The sequence below is a fragment of the Phyllostomus discolor genome, chromosome 1, assembly GCF_004126475.2.
Source record: "Phyllostomus discolor isolate MPI-MPIP mPhyDis1 chromosome 1, mPhyDis1.pri.v3, whole genome shotgun sequence".
Lineage (NCBI taxonomy): Eukaryota > Metazoa > Chordata > Mammalia > Chiroptera > Phyllostomidae > Phyllostomus > Phyllostomus discolor.
In genome coordinates, this window is record NC_040903.2 from 67890069 (window position 1) to 67907772 (window position 17704).

Consider the following 17704-nt stretch of genomic DNA (forward strand, 5'->3'; position numbering starts at 1 on the left):
GTTCCGATATGATGGAAGCAAATTAAAAAAGCTGCTTGGGTCACGCTGGCTTTCGGGGCGGCTCAGGTTCAGGCCTCCGGACAGAATCCTGACCCGCACCCAGTCCCCCCCACCCCCAGTTGCTGGGACCCATGTGGTTGTCAAGGAAACCGTCATTCCTTGACACTGAGCTCGGACACGTGCTCTCAGTGTTAAGGGCTGAGCCGCCATGGACTTGCAGTAGTCCCAAAAGCCCAGGTTGGCTGGAGTACGCCCTTGGACCGCGGCGGCAGCAAGGAGGACGTCCGCCGAACCCGCTGCCAACGACCCTGGCCTCGTCGGGGGCGGGGCTACGCCAGCAGGCACGCGGACCACGTGATGGGGCGGAGCCTGTGCGCAGCCAGCCAGATCCAGTCCGGGGCTTGAGCTGAGGCCGGGTCCCTGAGACCCAAGCGAAGACAACGCCGAGGCGGTTGTGCCCCGGTGGGCTGCCCCAGCCTCCGCCATGGGCAGTGAGTAGTGGCGTCGTGGCCGGGCTCGCTGGGTGGCGTGTGGAGTGGGCCTGTTGCCGAGGGGCGCCGGCCTGCATGCCGTGGGGCCGGCGGCCGCTCGGGGTCGCCCAGCCTTCTCACCTGGGAGGCGCGGGCCCCTACGTAGGACGTGGGCTAGAGGCCTCCATCAAGGCTCCTCCAGCCTTTGGAGACCTTACCCGGGCCGGCTGCCGGGACCGGGACCTGCAGGCCCGGCGTTTGGTCTCCCTAGATAGAGAAGCGTGGAGCACGGTGCAGGGAGGCCACTGGTTTTGGGGGCGGGGAGGTAAAGAACCGGGCAAGACCTTGATCACTTTGAAATTTTCAGGAGTTTAGAAAGCTCGTGTTTTTATTCCCACATCACCCTTTTTGGGCATTATAGTTGTGATGAATAAAGTTCCCTGACTTGTTTAATTTTAGAAAAGTGATGCGTGGCGGAAAGGAGTGTGTTAGGTAGCATAGCGTTTTGTCTAAAAATTTTATTTAAGGCATCCTGTGGCGTTTACTGAAAATTCTGTGTGTAAGGTTGTTTACACCTTAAGGACAAGGCCTTATATTACGGGGATCTTTTGAGGGCCCTCTCCTAAACACTTAGCTAGCATCACACATATTACATAGCTATTCAGATATTTGTAGGGTGAGTGGGTAACTGCAGACACAAGCTGTGCACCCATTGGCTAACTATTGGACTTTTGCGGGAACCTAGAAACGAAGGAGAGGAGACCCCAGCCGTTAATTTACAGTATAATGGGTAAAATTCTGCAACACTGAGTCGACATGTAGCAGACGAAAGCATTTCTTGAACATGAATATTCTAACAGAGGTGGTCATGAAATGCCAGAAATCTGGGAGGAGGGTGACTTGGATTGAGGTGAGACAGGAAAGGGATAAGGGCATTGTAGGAAGTTTCCTGATGTGATTGATACTTGTTTTACATTAGAGATGAACACTTTTATAATTGAGATTTACTTTACAGATAGTCCAGAATTTTACTTGGGTTACAAACATTTGCCCATGAAGATCTCAGAATTCTTTATGAAATCAGTGAATGCCATCATTTTGAGAGGTTTTATAAAAAAGATAGACTTTTGGCTAACTGCTGAAGTGCAGTTGTCAGGTTTAAAACAGTTTCATGATACTGGTACAGAATCCAGTGTATGTAGGGAAGGTGATCATAACTAATAGCTAGTTGTGGCCTCTTGTGTTTCTGCATATTGCAGACGCTGGCTGAGACTGAAGTCTGAGAGATTATTATCTTCATCCTTCAGTAATTTTGGCAGGGCTTGACTTCAGTCACGCCAGAAGATGGTGTCTCTCCTTAAAGAACCTTGGTTTATCTTTTATATATCAAAAGAGGTGTCTGAGAAAACAATGGTGTCTGATGAAATATAATTGTCATTTTCTGGGCTATCCATTGTACATAAGCAACTAACTTCAGACCATTATGTGGGAGAGCAACCAAGCAATGAACAGTGAGAATGAAATGAAATAAAAGTTATCTATAAAGGTGATTCCATGATCTTGCTCACTTACTAGTTGCAGCATCTTTCAGTTTAAGTCATTTCTGCAGTTTCAGCCCATTTCCTGTTGTACTTTCCTCTTCTATTTCTCCTCTGATATCTCCTATTTTCTTCTTGAATTCATTATGTCATAGGTACATATGTAGGCTGCATTTATTTGCTCTTTTTTTTCATTTAATTATTCCTTTCTCTGTATGAAAGGGTTGGATACAAGTATGAGGAAGCAAAATCATATGAAAAGGATACTTGTATTACTTGTCTTTTACTGACTGAGCCCTTAAACCTTTAGGATTTTGGGATTTTTTTTTTTTTTTGGTCTCTTTCTGTATTTGAAATGGAGAGTATTATGATCAATTTTGGGTGTTAGGAATGGAATGGATTGCCATTAAAAGTTAGAGAACATTGGCATTTGATTCTGTAAAAAGAAACATTTCTTTTTTAAAAAAAACTTTGTAATAGGGATATGCATTCTTTTTTTTCCCCCCACAGTCAAATTTTTAGAAGTTATCAAACCTTTCTGTGCAGTTCTACCAGAAATACAGAAACCTGAAAGAAAAGTAAGTACAATGTGTTAGTAATATAGAGGATAGCTAACATTTTGCTAAACCAGCAAGATGGATTTATTGTACTCAACCCTGTTGTGGCTGTAATTGGAAAATACTACCTGTTCTTTTTCCTTGCAGGAGGCACAAAGTGAATAAAACTAGTAGTGGCATGTTTAAATCTGGATAGCTTATCTCATGGTTTCAAAAATAACTGTTCTTTAAGTTCTAACATTTCCAAACCAAGTGTTTATTTGGCCTGTTAGACAAGATATAGTGTTTCCCTGTCTGTAGTGATCTTTATAATTCCCGTAGTATGGGGTGTGTACTGTGCTTGCTGATGATGTGACCCACAGCACTATGAATGGCCCTGTCTGCTGGGTCTGTTTTGATGAGTACAGCTGTTTTACATAAATGAATTGCAACTGTGAAAGTATATACCTTCCATTTTTGATTCATTCGATGCAAAGAAAAATCACAGGAATGCATTTGGAAGACGTTGTGACTCCATCAACTTGTTCTTTCATCATTGTGTACTTTTGGTGATAAGGTATTTAAATTCCAGAAATTTTATTAATCCCAAACTGGCCAGTTCTCAGACATTCCTCTTCTACTGTACTTTCGATTTCTTATGAAACTGACAGACACAGGGGCATACAAAGAGATAAGTAAAACTTTTGTTAAACTTTTTTATTATTAAGAAATATGTTCTTTTATTGCTTTGAGGTTATAAAAATAGGTGTTCATGTAATATTATACTCAGTCCTAGACTTGCACAGTATTAGGTTAACTGAAATGTATGCATGTTGGATTGTGTCTTGCTTTGCATCCTTTTCAGTTTTAGTTAACATGGTATAGTGTGATGAGGACTACCTGTATTTAAATTACAACATTCTTGAGAAAAGTAAAGAAAGTTATATTTGAAAAGTTCAGTTATTTACTTTAGTGCTTTAGCTGCTGCCAACGAGGGTAAGAGTACTTATTTTTTTGTCCTCACCGGAGGACATATTTTCCATTGCTTTTAGAGAGAGGGGAAGGTAGGGCAGGGAGAGAGAGATGGAGAGACAGAAAAAGAGAGAGAGAGAGACAGACAGACAGACAGACAGAAAAAGAGAGAGAGGGGGGGAGGGGGAGGGGGGAGGGGAGAGGGGAGAGGGACCTTGATTGGTTGCCTTTTAGTGTGCTCCCTAACCCAGGATTAAACTTGCACCCTGCGTGTAAGCCCATGACCTTTTGGTCTATGGGATGACACTCCTACCAACTGAACCATGTCGGCCAGGGCAAGGGTGAGAGTACTTTAAGAGTTAAAAATAGCATGTCATGATGGGGAATGGTGGCTGTGCTTTAATAGGGAGTTTTGCTTTATATTTGCTTTTTCTTCATTTTGATTGACTGTTCTTTGTATTTTCTTGTAAGATCCAGTTTAGAGAGAAGGTACTATGGACTGCTATAACACTCTTCATTTTCTTAGTATGTTGTCAGGTATGTAACCATATTAAATAAATGCCTATACTGTTCTAAGGTTTTGATTGGTTAGAATTTGAGATACTTATTTTAGTTAAAAAATTTACTGAATTATTTTTAGCATTATTCTTTTTTAATGAGTTGATTGTGAAAATAGTTATTTGTCCTACTTTGTATTTCTTCTGGTTTAGTAGTGGGTTTGAACATTATCTCTTTTGGTTTTCAGTTAATGATATTTACCCATTGTTCTCTTGAGGTTTCTTATTGATTTATGACAGGTTTTTACATATAAAAGTGTTAAGCTTTTGACATATATATTGGAAATACATAGTCCCATTTTGCTTGCCACTTACCATGTTGTAGATAACATGTATTAATTTAAAAAAAGCTCAAAAAGCTAAATTCTAGAACCCCAGGGATATACTGTGTTTATAAATTAATAAAATTCAGTGATGCTTTAAAATTTTTCTTCAGAGATTAAGTTTATAAAATATGATCTGCCCATGTCACAGGGTTGTTATAACAATTGAATTAAATAATTTAGGTGAAAAATTTTTTGAGGATTTTGAAAAGCTATTGAAATGCACAGGAGTAGTTTTAAACAATTGCATTAAGAAGCAGTAAAACCTATTAAGTCTATAATTTTGGGAGAAGCTAAAAATATTTTTTGAAGAGTGAAACAATTTAATCATTATTTTATTTGTACTTAGTTTAAAGTTGATTTGGGTAGTTAGGGAGAAATTTTTAAAAATACAGAAGAGTGCAAAGGAAAAAGCATAATCATCTATATTCCCACTATATACTTTGAACATCTTAGAAATTCCCCTTCCCCCCCTTAAAAAAAAAAGAGATTTAAGAAGATATTTTTGTATGGTAAAATACACCTGGTTTTTGTAAGTGTGCATTTTTAAAAGGTATATATGTTTGACAAACATATATACCTGCATAATTCCTGTCTCAATGGATATAGAACATTTTCATCACTCCAGAAAGTCCCCTATAACCTGTGTCAGTAAATCCTCAGCTCGTATTTGCCTCCAGTATCAGACAACCACTGGTCTGTTTTCTGTTCTTGTAATCTGGTTCATCTTTTTTTAAATGTTTTATTGATCATGCTATTACAGTTGTCCCATTTCCCCCCTTTTATTCCCCTCCGTCCTGCACAGTTCCTCCTACCTGCATTCTGCCCTTTTAGTTCATGTGCATAGGTCATATATATAAGTTCTTTGGCTTCTCCATTTCCTATACTATTCTTACCCTCCCCCTATCTTCTACCTACCGTTTATGCTACTTATTTTCAGTACATTTTCCCCCTCTCTCCCCATCCACTCCCCCGCTGATAACCCTCCATGTGATCTCCATTTCTGTGGTTCTGTTCTTGTTCTAGTTGTTTCCTTAGTTTGTTTTTGTTTTAGGTTCAGTTGTTAATAACTGTGAGTTGTCATTTTACTGTTCATATTTTTTATCTTCTTTTTTTTACACTTGATCTTAGCCAAAAGACCGAGAAGCGATATCTTCTTTTTTTTTTTAGATAAGTCCTTTTAACATTTCGTATAATAAGGGCTTGGTGATGATGAACTCCTTTAAATTGACCTTATCTGGGAAGCATTTTATCTGCCCTTCCATTCTAAATGATAGCTTTGCTGGAGAGAGTAACCTAAGTTGTGAGTCCTTGCCTTTCATGATTTGGAATACTTCTTTCCAGCCCCTTCTTGCCTGCAAGGTTTCTTTTGAGAAATCAGCTGACAGTCTTATGGGCACTCCTTTGTAGGTAACTGTCTCCTTTTCTCTTGCTGCTTTTAAGAGTCTCTCCTCATCTTTAATCTTGGGTGATGTAATTATGATGTGCCTGGGTGTATTCCTCCTTGGGTCCAACTTCTTTGGGACTCTGAGCTTCCTGGCCTTCCTAGAAGTCTGTTTCCTTTGCCAGATTGGGGAAGTTCTCCTTCATTATTTTTTCAAATAAGTTTTCAATTTGTTGCTCTTCTTCTCCTTCTGGTACCCGTATGATTTGGATATTGGAATATTTAAAGATGTCCTGGAGGTTCCTAAGCCTCTCCTCATTTTTTTGGATTCTTGTTTCTTCATTCTGTTCTGGTTGAATGTTTCTTTCTTCCTCTGGTCCACACAGTTGATTTGAGTCCTTGTTTCCTTCCCTTCACTGTTGGTTCCCTGTACATTTTCCTTTATTTCACTTAGCATAATCTTCATTTTTTCATCTAATTTGCGACCATATTCAACCATTTCTGTGAGCATCCTGATTACCAGTAGTTTGAACTGTGCATCTGATAGGTTGGCTATCTCTTTATTGCTTAGTTGCATTTTTTCTGGAGCTTTGATCTGTTCTTTCATTTGGGCCATTTTTTCTTGTCTCGGCATGCCTGTTAGGCAGTAAGGGGTGATTCATCTTCTCTTGAGTTTGGTATAAATGGTATCCAGTATTACTCCTTAGTACCTAATTTCATCAGCTTTCTGAGATTCATTCATGTTATTGGTATAGCAGTGATTTATCCCTTTTTATTTCTTAGAAGTGTTCTGCTATATACTGTATCACAATTTGGTCACCTAGTGACTTGTTGGACATTTGTGTTGTTTCCAAATTTTGGCCATTGCAAATAGTTTCTGTAAACATTCATGAACAAGACTTTTTGTACACATACGTACATTTCTCTTGGGTGAATACCTAGAAGATTTGCAGGATTGTATGCCAAGTATATGTTCAACTTTGTAAGAAACTGTCACACTCTTTCCCAAGTGGTCTTCCCATTTTATATTCCCACTAGCCATGTGTAGGAGTTCCAGGTGCTCTGCATCCTTATTTACTCTTGCTATTGTTGATCTGTTTAATATTAGCCCTTCCAGTGGGCGTGGTTTTAATTTGCATTACTCTGATAGATGACATTGAAGTTGTAACTTAGATTTCCCTGGTAAATGATGCTGAGGAAACTTCTTGTTGTACTTATTAGGTACTTATCTTTTGCGAAATGTTTTTTTTCGAATCTCTTGCCCAACTGAAAAAATTGGATTATTGTTCCATTATTGAATTATATGGATTTTTAATATTTTCTTTGTACAAATAAGTCCTTTGTCAGATATATGTACTGTGACTATTTTCTTTTTTTTAATTAAAAAACATTTTAAAGATTTTATTTATTTCTCAGGGAGAGGGGAAGGGAAGGAGAAAGAGAGGAAGAGACATGCTGATCTGTTGCCTTTCACACTCCCGCCCCGCCCCACCCCGCCCCGCCCCAGGAAACCAGCCTGCAGCTCAGGCATGTGCCCTGACTGGGAATTGAACCAGTGACCTTTTGGTTTGCAGGACAGCTCCCAGTCCACTGAGCCACACCAACCAGGGCTTAAATATTTTCTCCTAGTCCATGGTTTACCTTTTCATTTTCTTAATAGCTTTTGAAGAGCAGAAGTTTTTAATTCAGTGAAGTTTAGGTTTTCTTATTCTTTGATGGCTCATGGTTTTTGTTTCCCGCCTGAGAATTTTTGCCTGTTCTAAGGTCATGAAAATTTCCTCCCACATTCTCCTAAATATTTTATAGTTTTGCCCTGACCAGTGTGGTTCAATTGGTAGGGCTCTGTCCTGCAAAGTGAAAGGTCACTGGTTCAGTTCCCTGTCAGGGCAGATGCCTGAATTTCGGGTTAGGTCCCCAGTTGGGGCACGTGTAAGAGGCAACTAATCAATGTTTTTCTTTTACATTGATGTTTGTCTCCCTCTTCCCCTCTGTCTAAAAAAGAAATAAATAAATAGCCCTGGCTGGTGTGGCTCAGTGGATTGAGTGCCAGCCTGCAAACTGAAAGGTCCCAGGTTTGATTCTTGGTCAGAGCGTGTGCCTGGGTTATGGGCAAGGTCCTCAGCTGGGGGTGTATGAGAGGCAACCTGTTGATGTTTCTCCTGCACATTGATGTTTCTCTCTTTTCCTCCCTTCCTTCTCCTCTCTCTCTCAAAATTAATGAAAATAAAATAAAATAAAATAAAATAAATTTAAATATAGTTTTAGCGTGTGTGTTTTGGTCTATGATCTATTTCAAGTTAATTTTTTGTGTATGGCATGAAGTAAGGTTGGGATTCACTTTTTTCCTGTATAGATAGCCAGTTGTTGAAAAAGGTATATTCTTTCTCCAATGAATTACCTTGTCATCTTTGTTGAAAATCAGTTAACCCTGCACGGATGGATCTGTTTCTGTATTCTCTGTTCTGTTCCATTGATCTGTGTTTGTGCTTATAGTAAACCACTCTTTTTTGTTGTTGTTGTTTGGTCCTCTAACTTTGTTGGTCTTTTTCAAAATCCTAGGTTCTTCATATGTCCATATAAATTTTAGAACCAACTTACTGCTTTTTGTAGAAAGACTGCTGGGGTCATGATTTGTATTGCATTGAATTTGCAGATCAGTTTTGAGAGATTTGCCATCTTGACAGTAGTGTATCTTCTAATCCAGGGGTCAGCAGACCTTTTTCTGTAAAAGGCTAGATGGTAACTGTTTTAAGTATGACATTTCTTATGGCTGTTTCATGTAGTACATTTATGCATTTTATGTTACTGTATTTTTCTTTCCATAGTATGTTTACATAGTTGCCAAGTTGTGTCTTTTTGACTTTCTCCTGCTTAAACAGTTCTCTGCTCCATGTGGGTGATTTCTTGATTCTCTTTCCCCTTGATCCTCAAACAGCTTTATTTCCCCTTTCCAGCCACAATTTAAGGGTTTGGTGTCTTCTATCTCATTTTCTTTACTCTAGGGAATGGTGGAAGGTGGTGGAAGGTGAGATAAGCTGAGGTGGGTGCAATAAATGCTGCCTGCCTCAGCCCTCTGTTTCTTCTTAAATTTTTGTTCAGGGTCTTGTGAGGATTCTCCCCACCTGACCGAGCAGGGCTGTGTTCAGTTCCCAACTCCAGAGCATTGCCCAACTCCCATTTCAGTGTAGGCCTGTCATCGTCAGTCCCATTGGAGAGAGAGCCCCCTGGCCCGCTCCTCATCATTTCTTCTCAGCTGCTCTTTCTACTCCTGTCCTAGTCCAAGGGGTAGAGAAGGAATCTGCAGCCTGCTCTGGTCTCTCATGGGTTCGAAATGCAGCGGAAATTCTGAGGGTTCTCTTGCCTTCCCTTTGTGATGGTTGGAGCAGCTTTGTGCTGTCTCTCTGCTCCTCCATTGTCTGCTCTTTTCCTCCCCCCATGACCACCAGTGCTTCGTGTTTATCATCCCTTTTCTTGTTTGCCGCCTAACGGATTTTATTTTTGTTTTCCTTAGCTTTTAAAATTCTTGTTAGCTTTTACTCTTTTACATGTTGTTAAATAATGTGTTTTCTTGTGTCAGGGAGGGAAATTCTTTAATTTAATTGCAATTTGCCATCTTACCCAGAAATATCTTTCTGGTTTTTACTTCCCACTATCTTTGGAAATCCCTAGTGCTAACTTTCTGTTTGTCCATGTGGTTGGTTCAGGGTTTCCAGTAAATCATGAAATTCTTGTTTCTCTGAAGTACTATAGTATATTTTGTCTGATTGAAACCAATTATCAGATATAATATAGTGCAAAGTCTGGAACTCTGCAACTGTGACAGAGTCATGGGAAATAGCTCCTGTTGCTATCCAACTATATTGTACATGATTCTGTACATGTACAGCACTGAGTTGTGTACATGATTTTGTACATGTACAATCCTGAGTACATGTGCAGTGCTGAGTAATTGGTACAATTACTGAGTTTAATAATCCTGCTTACTACAGGAAAGGAGAGACTACCATTTCTTAGAGGAGATTGGCTGAGTTTTTCAGTATTTCATCTAGAGTCTAACCATGGAGGTGTAGTGCCTCTCTCTACCAGATGTACTTAAGGAAAGTAATTTGACTGACTGTTTCCCACTTATGGAATATTTTGATATGGCCTATCCAGTAGTGTTAGTTGGTTTTTATATAATTTTCTTCCTCTCTGTCTCTCATATTAGTTGAAGGGTATGTATAGATCCATGCTTATTTCTTCATCAGTTTTGCTCCCAGCTAATAATTCAGACATCTAAGCTTCTTGCTTTTATTAGTTTTGCATCCCAGCTAATAAATTCAGATATTCAGAGAGGTTTAGGTTGACCAGATGGGATGTTTAAAATTGCTGGTAGCATCTTTTACAATAAAAAAAAATCAGCTTCATATAGAGAAGGTTTTTGAAAACTGGGAGTGTATTTTTCTTTGTGTCTGATTCCCACAAGGTGAGAGAGGGGTTTGGCTCAGTGCTGTGTCCTGAACATGGGTTATATAATAGGAAACATTATTTTAGAAAATTTTTGATAAATACAGAAAAGAATAAAGAAGGAAAAGTCAATCATGATCTCACCACCCAAAGATAATCATTGTTTAGGGTATAAAAAATATTTATACCTTGTTACTTCTGTACATATTTTTAGTGTTGAACCTTTATTTTTAGTTTACATTTTTTATTTGTTGCATTTTTTATATTACCATTTAGTCCCCTATATCCCCCTTCCCTCAAACTTTTACTTTAAATATACAAAATTTATGCCTTTCCCTTTATATACCAGAGTTTCTCAACAATGGCAATAAATTTTAGGCCAGGTGAGTATTTGTTGTGGAGGGCTGTGCTGTGTGTTGTAGGATGTTTGGCAGTACCCGTGGCCTCTACCTGCTAGATGCCAGTAGCATCTTCCCTTGAGTTGTGACAACCAAAAATATCCTCAGATATTGCCAGATGTTCCTTGGGGATGGGGGTTGAGAGCAAAGTTGCGTCAGGTTACAACCAATGTTTTATACTTAATGTTATAACATTAGCACTTCCTCATTCTGTAATAAGCTTCATAAGTACAATCTTTAGTGGCTGCATAATTTTCTACTATGTATATCATCTTCAGTCTAATTTGGAGTATGATCTTGGCTGTCATTAGTACTCATAGCTTTGCACAATTACTCTGTGACAAGATAGGTATATTCTGTAGTTTACTGATAGTATTTTTTAAAGTGTGGTAAATACAAATACCATCTTAACCACTTTAAGTATACAGTTTAATACTGTTAAGTATATTCACATTGGTGTGCAACAAATTTTCATACTGATGGGAGTATTTACTAGTGAAATGCTGTAAGTAATGATTTCTATTGTTTTGTTCTCATTAAAAAACTTTACCTTTGCCCTGGCTGGTGTAGCTCAGTGGATTGAGTGCAGGCTTGTGAACCAAAGTGTCGCAGGTTCGATTCCCAGCTAGGGTACATTCCTGGGTTGCAGGCCATAACCCCCAGCAACCGCACATTGATGTTTCTCTCTCTATATAGCTCCCTCCCTTCCCTCTCCAAACATAAATAAATAAAAAAAATTTAAAAAATGTGTTTAAAAAACTTTACCTTTAAGTTATACTTGTTTTATTAAAGAATATGAGAGGTTGTGGGTTTTTTTTTTTAAGGATTGCAAACATTGTGTAAATGCATTACAAAATAAGTTCAAACTTAATTTTAACAATAGATTTCTGTAAAATGTTTTTTGTTACATTATAGATACCACTATTTGGAATCATGTCATCAGATTCTGCAGATCCTTTCTACTGGATGAGAGTTATTCTTGCATCCAACAGAGGTATGCACTTCTTTTCTTTTGCCTCTGTAGTAGTGCTGACATCACATAGATCTGAAAATGTAGGAACTATTTTTAGAGTCCACAAGGAGTGGGTGGATTTGATAAAAGAAACTCATTGCCTGGGAGAAGAGATAAATATGTAAATAATTATAGAACCATGTGTTTATTCTAATTTTAGAAATACCTACAGAATATAGATGTATACAGAAAATGGAATGATTATCATTGTCTAGAGCTTTGGTTCTTAACCTTTTTACAGGTTTTCTTTTTTTCCTATTTTTTTCTATTCTCTATTTCTTTTTGGTACATGCTATGCCAAGAACATTTTCATGCCACTAACTATTCTACATTGTTTTAGTTGACTTTCTATGCAATTTTAGATACTGCATTACAAGAGGGATAAATCTTTTTAAGTGTCATTTTTTTTATTAGCTAGATATGTAATTTTTGGGTTTGGTATGTAATTTTTAATTTTGTGTTAAAATAAAATCTTTAGTGTAAGTTTTAAAAATGGAAGAAATCTTGGAAGATTTTTTCCAACAGATTTCTTTAACATTTCAATTTCAGAATTTACAGAAACTTACATCCTGTATAATATTTATAGTAATATTTACTTAATGCATTGTTGCAAGGTTGTGTTAGTAGAGTTTTTGAGTAATTTAACATTTAAGGAATGAAAATTTGCTTTTTAATATTTGAGTATGTATGTAATGTAGATGTAATTAAGGACTGGGACGTTTACAAGGTAATCTGTATTGTGTATAGTAAAGATTATTTACCTCTTTCCCTTTTCCTTACAGGCACTTTAATGGAATTGGGTATCTCCCCAATTGTAACATCTGGTTTGATTATGCAGTTGTTAGCTGGAGCCAAAATCATTGAAGTTGGAGATACACCCAAAGATAGAGCTTTATTCAATGGAGCCCAGAAATGTGAGCATTAATACAATTAAAGAGCCTTTTCAATGTAGGGATTTTGTGGTAAAGATGTTTTTCTAGTCTTTTTATGTCTGTGCTGTAACATGTACTTCCTCCCACTCAATTTTTGTCAGTGTTTGGTATGATCATCACCATCGGGCAAGCCATTGTGTACGTCATGACGGGCATGTATGGGGACCCTGCTGAAATGGGGGCTGGCATCTGCCTCCTCATCATCATTCAGGTAGGAAAGCCTGTTTTTATATACAGATGACAAAACGGTTTGATCCCCTTTTCCTAACAGTTCTTTGGGTGATTGATATGTTCATTTTCTTACCTTTGAATTATTTAATTATAACATTTTGATTATTGAAGTGACACGCATCAGTTATGTTGATGTGAAAATTTAAAATTTATTCTCATAGCTTCAAAACTGTGTGACATGATGAATTATGGATCAGCTGCGTTTCATCAATTCTAAGATGCATGTTTTTCACATTTTGATGTCTGATCAGGATGTGTTTTTTAAAATACTTTTATTGATTTTAGAGAGAGACACAGATCTATTTATTGTTCCATTTATTTATGCATTTATTGATTGATTCATGGGTGTGTTGACCAGAGATCAAACCTGCAACTTTGGTGTATTGGGACAACACGAACCAACTGAGCTACCTGCTATGACCCAGGGTATTTTCGTAGAGTGGATTGTGTTTTATAACTGTTGCCAGCTAGGTGGCAATCATGATAGTTGTTTTCTCCTGCATGTGTATCAGCTTGACTATAGCTATTCATATTATCACACCAGTCATTGATATAACATATATTTGACTTTAATTACCTTTTAGAATGTCTTCCAAAACTCTTCTGTGATTTGTTTTTGAAATAAAGTTACTGTATATACACAAAGGCACAGAAAGAGCCAGCTAGATTGCATCTAAAAATAACTTTTTTGTAAGTAGAAAATAAAATTTCTTTGTAAGTTGTGTCATAGTTTAATCTGCAGTTTTATTTTTCTTAGTGACACGAAAAATAATGACATTAGAAATCTATAGTATTTGAGGCAGTGAAATACTATAGAAATACCCATGCGTGTGCTTTATGGATTTCTAAAATGGATGCTTTGGAACAGAATATTTGAAGACCAACATTATTATGCCTCTACTAAGCATCATAAAGTGTGTAAAGTTTGGTAGATATTTCTGTAATTTGCAATCTTTTAAAATCATTTAGCGAAGTTGCCCAAGAATGGATTATACTTTAATTATATAGTTATTTATTGGATTAAAAAAATAGTTTAGCCATGGCTGGTGTGGCTTAGTAGACTGGGCGCTGGACTACACGGCAGAGGGTTGCTGGCTTGATTTCCCAGTCGGGGCCGTGCCTGGGCTGTGGGCCAGGGCCCTGGTCGGGGACGAATGGGAGGCAACCACACGTTGATGTTTCTCTCCTTCTCTTTCTCCCTCCCTTCCCCTCTCTCTAAAAATAAATAAAAAATTAATCAGAATAAATAAATGTTTAAAAATAGTTTAAACTGGGCAGATATCTGGAGTCCTGCTTATCTTGGAAATGCCTCTCACTCCATGAAATTAGGATTAATTCAGGACATTTTTTTTCTAATGAGCAGAAGGCTCCGGGTCAGAAAGATAGTTGTAAATAAAATCATAATGCTAGTTTATTAATATATGTATTAAGAAATATGGGCCCTGGCCAGGTAGCTCAGTTTATCCCAGTATGCGAAGGTGGCAAGTTCAGTTCCCGATAAGGGCACATACAAGAAGCAACCAATGAATGCATAAATAAGTGGAATAACAAATCATTGTTTCTCTCTGTCTCTAAAAAGAAAAAGGAAAAAAAGGAAATGACCATCTCAGACTGGCATAGTTAATCATCTTTTTTTTAAAACCTTATTTAGGAAGTAGATCATAATAAGAGATCATTTAGTGAGTGTGATTTAGAACAAGCATAGTTAGATTGTTTTGGTATTTATTGGCATCATTAACAATAGGGAGGTCTTTTCCAATGGGATAGAAATATTTTGTCTTTTGACAGGGGAGGAATTTTTAATGAATAATCAGAGCCTTTGGGCAGTTTCCTGAGCCCCTGGGTGTTCGTTCCCATTTGGTAAAAAGTAAATTTCTTTAAAGAATAACATTGTCATTATTTCTCCATTAAAAAAAAACACTTCTAGGTAAACTTACAGCCTTGGGAATTAGAGAAAGAAAAGTTGGAATGGATGGAAGAGAAGATTGTGTGAAAACTGAATTAGTATCTTTTGAGTACTTAAATTTTCTTCATCTGCTTTTGGCATTGTTGAGGATACTGATATACCTATTGCTGCCTTATGTTTTACTAGCATGTGCATTATGCAACCCATAGTTTAGAATAACCCTGATTTTTAAAAGGTGCTCAGAATTGCCCTGGCTGGTGTGGCTCAGTTGGTTGGGTGTTGTACCGCAAGGTGAAATGTCACTGGTCAGAGCACATGCCTGGGCTGTGGGCCTGGTCCCTGGTTGGGGTGTGTGCAAGAGGCAACCAATTGATGTTTCGTTCCCGTTCCCTTCCCCTCTCCCTAAATACGTAAATAAAATCTTTTTAAAAAATTAAGATACTCAGAATTGGCATCTAGTTCTTAACATTATACATCAGTAAAATTGTTCAAGTATTTTACTAAGGCTAGATTTAGACTTTTACAGAACCTCAGCTGAGCAGTTCTGGGTTAGTTAGATAAAGTATTGACATCTTTATGAGTCAGTTATAAATTTAAATTGATATAAAAGGGAATTAGGCCATTTTAATTTTTTTTATTCAGTATTAGAAATCCAAGAATAGTTACATCAGGAATGAAACAAGTAAAATGAATATATATTAATTTGTTTACATAAATTCTGGTGTACAAATACTTGTGTCATGGTAAATTCTTCTGATGTTAATGTATAGGGGAATATGTTTCATCATGGGTGGGTAATGACCCATTTGCATCTTTTTTTTTTTAAGATTTTATTTATTTATTTTTAGAGAGGAAGGGAAGGAGAAAGAGAGGGAGCAAAATATCAATGTGTGGTTGCCTCTCATGTGCCCCCTACTGGGACCTGGCCTGCAGCCTAGGCATGTGCCCTGACTAGGAATTGAACCGGCGACCCTTTGGTTCGCTGCCTGTGCTCAATCCACTGAGCTATACCAGCCAGGGTCATTTGCATCTTTTTAATGCATTGCTAATATTGAAAATGTGTGGGTACACTGAAGAGACATGATTGGATCAGTGTCTTTTTACCTAGAAATATAGGTTGTAAAAACTTTCTGCATGTTGTTATTTAAGATATTTCTCACCTTAATTATTCTTTTTATTTACATGGTCAGTGTCTTTCAACTAGTGAGTTTTGAAATCTAAGTAGTGGGTCTTGATTAAAATTTAAAAAAAAATGAAACTCAGTATGCATGGCACGTTGTGAAGGTAAGTATTGTTTTGTCAAACTAAGTTATGTGTCTGCGCATGCATGCCTCTGTAGGGTTGAAATGTGCAGTGTTGTTTTCATACCTGCCTTAGAGATTCATATAGAGTGTACATTGTACAAGAGCGTGCAGTTAGTATTCAGTTCTTATCACCGTTCTGGTCAATGAGGTACTGCAGCTTCCTGGTGTCTAAATATTCTCATAGGCATATATGCATTTTATCATCTTTTATTTTATTTCTTTAATTATAGAAACCATTTCCTATTTAGGTTCTCTATAATTCTGTTGTTCAGTTAGAAAAATGAGTTTGATTTTCATGGAATATACACAGATTGCTGTATCATCTGATGGACATTGATCTGAAAAGGTGGTTTGGAGAATTAAGTTGACTAAGAGCTGCCCATATGATTCTGGACAAGTAACTTAGTCAGAAGTTCATGATAATACTTTTTGGTTGGCTGATCGTTTGTAGACAGCTGTTATTCCCTGCGTAAGCTTGCGTTTCTGTATGATTGGGAGTATTTATCCATTACATAATTGTGGTCAAAATAAAATCTCAGTAATAAGTCCTAACTTCTTTTTTTGTCAAAATCTTAAACTTGATTTTCAAACAGTAAAGGATTTATCAGCTCACTTCGAAGTTTTGAGAATGATACTCTTTTTCCAGTCCATTCAAAGTTCAACTAAAAAGGCTGTCAGTAGACAAGTTAGGCTTTGTACAGCCATTGAAATGGCAGTCAAATGGAGGAATAGAAAACCCTGTGTAAGTTAAACATGTTTCACATGTGTACTGTACTTTGTTCTCTATTCTAGTAGGGTTATACCAGAGAAACTGAGTAAGGAGGGGGATGCTTCAGAGCTGGAAGTAGCATTTCCTCACTTTTGTAGGAGGGTGTCTCTGTAGTGGGGACAGGGTGAGATTGGGGGCGTAGAAGCGTATTTTCTTCTGTGTTTGATTAGGTTACTGAAGTGTGGGCAAGTAGTCATATGACCAAGGTCATTTTCAAGGCTAGGGCTTAGTTTTAATTGGTACATGCTTTTATAGAAATGTCTTCTCCAAAAGGAAAATTAAGAATTTTCAGGTTCACACAAGTCAAAGTTAGTATACTTTCATTTTTTAAAAAGATATGAGCTTAAGAACCTAGTGAACCCTTAACTATCTATAAATTTCTGTTGTCTTTGTCACTATATGTATAGAGTGCATTTTTATATCTGGTACATATTAATTTTTGTTCTACTTTATGACATTAGACATTATATATAATATTTTAAATATATATCAACATAGTTTACATACGTTTCTTTTCATGGCTGTGTGCAGTTGCATCTTATTATCCTGTAATTCATTTGGCCTTTCACTTACTTGGGGATATTTGGGATATGTTCAGTTTCTCACTGTCTTAAATTCTACAGCTGTGAACATTTTTGTTTTACAGTGTTCTTTCTAATAAGCTTTATTTAAGGGAATAAGCTTTATTTTCCTTACTGTAAAGGAAATTGTTCAGAATGTAATGTCTTTTAAAAGTTGAAATGTGCTATATGCTATAGCAATATTTGTAATCCCGATTTTCAGAATTGGCTTCTGATTAAAGAAGGTTAAAAAATGCAGTCATAATAGTAATATTGCAACTGTTAGGTTTGAATGTTAGACTAGACAAGGTCATACTTTGAAAGTAGCCATTAGTGCTTGTCTTCCCCTTTCTTGAATTTTTTCTT

General features: G+C 37.4%; 1 protein-coding gene across 6 annotated transcripts in view; it reads left to right on the plus strand.

The window, feature by feature from the left end:
• Positions 1-354: 354 nt before the first annotated feature.
• SEC61A2 (SEC61 translocon subunit alpha 2) overlaps positions 355-17704 on the plus strand; it is a 42720-nt gene continuing 25370 nt past the window's right edge. For 4 of the 6 annotated variants that reach the window (XR_004902778.1, XR_004902779.1, XM_036024277.1 and 1 more), the window contains exons 1-6: positions 485-491; positions 2519-2586; positions 3988-4053; positions 11540-11618; positions 12419-12550; positions 12670-12779. Coding sequence is in view for 4 of the 6 variants with exons in the window: in XM_036024277.1 (XP_035880170.1) it covers positions 485-491; positions 2519-2586; positions 3988-4053; positions 11540-11618; positions 12419-12550; positions 12670-12779 (462 nt within the window). In the remaining 2 variants the exon portion in view is untranslated. Of the gene's footprint in view, positions 492-2518; positions 2587-3987; positions 4054-11539; positions 11619-12418; positions 12551-12669; positions 12780-17704 lie in introns of all 6 variants that reach the window. The other 2 variants (XM_028505340.1, XM_028505342.2) reach the window with 2 other exon arrangements.